General features: G+C 33.6%; 1 protein-coding gene across 2 annotated transcripts; it reads left to right on the top strand.

Annotated features, from left to right (window-relative positions):
* Nucleotides 1–1,042: 1,042 nt before the first annotated feature.
* LOC131651810 (bZIP transcription factor 16) lies at nt 1,043–5,131 on the top strand. 2 transcript variants are annotated; one of them, XM_058921513.1, is made up of 13 exons: nt 1,043–1,403; nt 1,869–1,979; nt 2,066–2,125; nt 2,207–2,281; nt 2,479–2,568; nt 2,666–2,725; nt 2,857–3,026; nt 3,571–3,628; nt 3,858–3,900; nt 4,041–4,330; nt 4,405–4,482; nt 4,578–4,703; nt 4,905–5,131. In XM_058921513.1, exons 2-13 carry the CDS (start codon nt 1,911–1,913, stop codon nt 4,995–4,997), a joined length of 1,212 nt encoding a protein of 403 aa, XP_058777496.1. In that variant the 5' UTR covers nt 1,043–1,403; nt 1,869–1,910; the 3' UTR covers nt 4,998–5,131. The 2 variants fall into 2 exon arrangements, with proteins under 2 accessions (XP_058777496.1, XP_058777497.1); XM_058921514.1 differs by having other exon boundaries at nt 4,908–5,131.
* Nucleotides 5,132–5,806: the final 675 nt, after the last annotated feature.

Here is a 5,806-nt window from a genome sequence, read left to right on the forward strand (position 1 = left end):
TTTGAAGAGGACGATTTTACAAAATAGACTCCGATTATATGGTTCAAATGGTTTTAGACAGTTTAATCCGATTTTTCCAATTCTACCCTGATTTTGACTAGGGGTGTTCGCGGTGCGGTTTTGACGCTAAAAATTATCCGAACCGCGAGAGAAAACAATGTCCGGGTTGGTTTGGTTTGGTTGGCTTTCAAAAATAAAACTAAACCAAACTAAACTAAACTAATGCGGTTCAGTTGGTTCGGTTTTTTACAAAAAAAACTCATCGAGTCATACATACACATATAAAAAAAATATATAATTTTGTGTTTAATCTTTCACACATTACCATAAAAAAGTTTATAATTGTCAAAATAAACTTATGATTTGATACATAAAAATGCGTCTTACAATTTTATCTTAAGTTTAAAGAATGATATACATGAAATTGCATTTGTAAATAAATACATAAAGAATACGATAAAATATATGTTGTCAAAATAGTATTTATAAATGAATAATATTTTATTTTTGATGATATATAAATTAAAATAAATATCATACAAAGAATATGATAAAATATACACATGATACTAGTTGATTTCTCTTAAAAAAATTAAAAATATATATTAGTTAGTAAGATTTTGTAATATAATGCGGTTTGATTTGGTTTCCAAATTAAACAAACCGAATTGAACCGCGTGATTCTGTTAAAAACAACCCAAACACATTCGAACCAAGTGCAATATTTTGCGGTTTCGGTTTGGTTTTGCGGTTTTGTATTCAACCGATTTAGTTTTGAACACCCCTAATTTTGACCCACTAGCGATTTTGAAAGATTGACCCAACCGAATTCATCTCCGATTTTAACGGTCCAACCGGCTGGTTCGTCCGACTTTTAAAATATTGATTTAAACTATATGGTTATGATTTAAAAAATAGAATAAAATATATATATATATATATATATATATATATATATATATATATATATATATATATATATATATATATATATATAAAAATTGGGCACAAGGGGTAAATAGGGGATTTCACATGGTGTGCAAAATAGGAACGAAAATCTCACTCGAGAGTGAAACACCGTACGACGACCCACGAGTTCCTCTCCGCGAACAACACCCAAATCCAAACAAACATTAACCGTAACCTAACAAACCCTAATTTTTGATCTCTCCCCAATTCTCCATCCCTTTTTCATCCAATCAATCTCAATAAACCCAACATCAAATTTTATACAAATTTTTTCAAATAACCTTCGCCCTTCACTCAATTTCTATTTTTCTTGCCAATTTTGACCACAATTGTATATCTATTGCGTCTCTTGTTTTCGTTCAACATCCTCTGCAGATCAAGTTTTGTTTTTCTTCTTCACCAGCTCTGAAGGACCCCCAATCTCTTTTTGACCGGTAATTTGAAAATTCTCTGCTTTATTAGCTTTGAATCGAATTGAGCTATTCAAATTTTCATATTTGCTAGCTGGTTTCGATATATGAATTTCATTCTATGTCTTAGGTTTGTTTAATCTTGATTTTTCGGCTTTGATAATTGTTGCCTTTGATAATTGAATTTGCCATGTTGGATTTGGATATAACATAAATCAACTTTAAAATTGGGCTTTTGGATGATTTTGCATTGATTGGGAGAGAAATTAGGATGGAGTATTGTTAATGTAATGGCTCATGGATGCGACTTATACATGCAGTATAAAGACTGTAACTTTGTAGATTAATTCAACATTGAAGCATGTGATTGAACTGTTTGGTCTAACAGGCTTAACTGTATATTTGTAGATTTTGGTTTTGAGTTTCGATTTCGAAAGAGAATGGTGTCTCTTATATTGTCTTGTAACGTAAGTTAAATGTATTTTGCAGAATGGTTAGGAATTTAGTTTTGTAATTCACTGATATAAAAGTATGGGCAACAGTGAAATGGATAAAACCACAAAAGAGAAGGAGTCAAAGACGCCGCCACCGACGTCACAGGTATAATTGAATTTATTTTGTTTCATCTGCATTGACGGTTAATGTAACGTTTTGTATGACGATAGTGACATTTATTGTTTTTCCAGGAGCAGTCGTCGACCACCACCAGCACCGGAGCAATTAATACAGATTGGGCCAGCTTTCAGGTTTTGAAAGAGTTATTTTCGACACATGATTTTCCCTTGTCAGTATTAGATTTTGATTCACTTAGCTTTCTCATTGTATAGGCATATTCTCCTATGCCTCCACATGGATTCATGGCACAAAGTCCCCAAGCTCACCCGTATATGTGGGGTGTCCAGGTATTGCATATATTATATTATTATAAATGCTTTATTCGATGCACACTATCGTGATGAATATTGCAAGCTAGCAATCTTTCATTATTGCTCATCAGTGGCCAAATAATGTAGTACCTAGCTGGATCAAAATATCTGTTTTGAAGTTTGAACACTTCCCGGTGTTATATTTGGTTTATTAATGAAATTATTATTTGCAGCATATTATGCCTCCTTATGGTACTCCACCACATCCCTATGTTGCAATGTATCCCCATGGTGGCATATATGCTCATCCATCCATGCCTCCGGTAATCATTATAAATCATGTTTTCCGAAAGTTATCATATTTTTATCGAATCATTAATTCACCAACCATTATTTGCTAACTGTGGAAAGTTTACGCAGGGATCTTATCCATACAGTCCTTACGCAATGCCTACTCCAAATGGTATTGCTGAGGCTTCGGTGAGTTTTCCCCCTTTCTATATTTTTGTGTTCTTTCTTTCTCCTTCTTTGTCCGTGCTACCTTTTCCTTTTATGTGAAGGGCCTGTTTTTATACAAGTATTGAAAAACTAACACATAAGTTTACGTGCAGGGAAACACTCCTGCCAGCATAGAAACTGATGGTAAGCCTTCTGAGGTGAAGGAAAAATTGCCAATCAAAAGATCAAAAGGAAGTTTGGGTAGTTTGAACATGATTACAGGGAAAAATAATGAACATGGTAAAACAACTGGCACATCTGCTAATGGAAATCACTCAAAGAGGTAAAATTATGGTGTGTTGATTCGACTCTGCCATGAGATAGTCCATACACTCTTTCGTCATCGAATAGTATTATGCTTTGATCTGGCTAATACTTATTTTGAGAACTGTATTATGTGCCCATTAAAACTTGTTATAGTCTGACTTGTCCAAGAGAAAAAAATTGGTGCTTTGGAGGAGTGAATTTGGACCACTATTCAATATGCTGTACTGTATCATAAGTGCAGGCCTTTTAATATTTTTATCTGATTTACTGCAATTTTGTAATACATTATTCGAGCTTATTTTGATAATTAAATAACTAGATATTAAAAGCTGCATTTAAAAGATAATATAAAATATTTATCTTCTAGTGCTTGAAGACCCGGACACGGCTACTTGATTTGCTTTATATTTTATCATTCTTGTGGCTGTACTGCACTTTCTATAACCGAAAATATAACATTAAATTTGGCAGTGATTTATTTTTCCAAGCCTGTTGAGTAGTTTATTTTGCCATTTGCAAATTCTGTCAATTTGTGCTGATAGAAAATGTTGGATTTGCAGTGGTGAAAGTGGAAGTTTTGAAGGTACAAGTGAAGGAAGTGATGCTAATTCTCAGAATGTAAGTTCTTTGATGGCCATTTACATCTTTTTCTACAACTAATAATAAATATTCTGATATACACATAAACTAATTCGCTCTCTTGAAGGGTAAACTTGTAAAAACAATTTCAATTGTTAGCTTGTAAACTAATACTACCACCAACTTTCTTAATTTCTGTGATTTAGTCAACGTAGTCCTGTATTTAGGAACTTAGATAATATTTCCTAATGTCTTTCTGTTTTTATAGGGCTCTCAATTGAAATCTGGAGACAGGCAGGACTCTTTCGAAGGTTTGGCATTGTTACTTTCTGCTGTTCCAACCAATATAGTTTCTAATTTTTACTATCTAATTCTATATGCAAATGCAATTCAAACCCATGTTATATGTGTGTTAAAGGCTGAAGCGTACCTTTTTTCTATTGAATTACAGGTGAACCATCTCAAAATGGAAGTTCAGTGCATACTTCTCAAAACGGGGGACTTAATACACCTAACGCGGTGGTTAATCAAACTATGTCTATCATGCCTATCACTGCGGCTGGTACTCCTGGAGCTGTTACTGGTCCGGCGACAAACTTAAATATAGGAATGGAGTATTGGGGAACGCCAGCTCCATCCAACATTCCTGCTCTCCGTGGAAAGGTTCCGGCTACTACAGTTGCGGGAGGGATAGTTACTGGTGGATCACGGGATAGTGTTCAGTCACAACTTTGGCTACAGGTTAATTGTTACAACAGACCAATGATTTTTGCACCTCTTATATAAATATTTATATTTTTCTGGTTAACTTTTAGGATGAAAGAGAGCTTAAAAGGCAAAGACGGAAGCAATCTAATAGGGAATCTGCCCGGAGATCCAGGTTGCGCAAACAGGTCATTTAGAGTTCCTTGTAGCCTTTATTTCATTCAATGGTTGGTCGCTCATAATTGTCACACTTCTGATTCCTGTTTGCATGTGCTGTTTTCAGGCTGAGTGCGACGAATTAGCTCAGCGTGCTGATGTTTTGAAAGAAGAAAATGCTACCCTCCGATTAGAAATAAGCCGCATTAGAAGCGAGTATGAGCAGCTACTTTCCGAGAACACGGCTCTGAAGGTGATGTTAAATATCTCAATCATAATCATCATATCATTAAAAATATTTAACTTTAATCAATCAATAAAATTACCTCTAAAGTCATATATATTATTAATGAACTGTTGGAAATGTAGAAATTTTTACACCGATAAAAACTCATAAAATATTGATACGACGGCTTACCATGATGTCTCACTAACATAAAAATATAATCTACAGCAGAGACTTGAAGAACAACCGAGTAACGATCAAAACGTTGGTAACGACACTCAACAGAGTGGACAGACAGAGGACGTGCAAGCTGGTCATTAGGATCACATGCCGCATTTTGGGAAGATAACCTAACTCAATAGCAAGAGCGCGATCTTGTTTCGGATATAGCTTGTAGCTCAAAGTGTATTACAGCTGCTGACCTTTTATAGTCTTAAAAGATTTGTTTTATGATCCCTCATTCTTAATTTGGCTTTTACTTTTAACCCATTTAAATAACCTGGATCATATATAGTGTGTGATTTGTATCTTATTCTCAGCTTCAAAGTTAGTTAGTTTCCTAGTAAGTAATATAGTCAATGAAACTGGGTGTTGTCCATTATATTATATGATTTCCTGTATAAAATAATTTATCAGGAAAATAATGAACAGACGGAAGAATAATGAAAAGAAGGAATACCTTTGAATTGTGTTTCTTGTTAAACTTTAGTCTTTGTTTTAGATGGATATATGCTGTCCATTTACAATTACTAGTCTGCATGCTGAATTTTGAGATTTTACTGCATAAATGATTTGTTCAAGATTATACTTAAAAAAAAAAAGAGTCATTTTTGAGATTTTACTGCATAAATGATTTGTTCAAGATTTTACAAAAAACAAAGTCATTTATGAGATTTTACTAATGAAAGTCATTTTTTAGAAATTTAGATAGGCTTAATTGGATTTTTGGTCATTTAATTTATTTTTTTAGTTTCATTTTGCTTAACTATTTCGTTAATTTTAAGTCTTAAAATTCATTTCAACAGCAAGCACGATTCTATGCCATTCAACTTGAAAGAGGTGCAAAATCTTAGCTAAGAAAGCTCAAGAATGTCTCTAAATTTTTCTTAAATATGTCACCACAAATTGAT

Source organism: Vicia villosa, linkage group LG2, assembly GCF_029867415.1.
Source record: "Vicia villosa cultivar HV-30 ecotype Madison, WI linkage group LG2, Vvil1.0, whole genome shotgun sequence".
NCBI lineage: Eukaryota > Viridiplantae > Streptophyta > Magnoliopsida > Fabales > Fabaceae > Vicia > Vicia villosa.

Coding starts and splice junctions, on each gene's coding strand:
- LOC131651810 (XM_058921513.1), top strand. CDS start 1,911: ATGGGCAACAGTGAAATGGATAAAACCACAAAAGAGAAGGAGTCAAAG. Junction 2,569..2,665: donor CTCATCCATCCATGCCTCCG/GTAATCATTATA, acceptor AAGTTTACGCAG/GGATCTTATCCATACAGTCC. Junction 3,901..4,040: donor CAGGCAGGACTCTTTCGAAG/GTTTGGCATTGT, acceptor ATTGAATTACAG/GTGAACCATCTCAAAATGGA.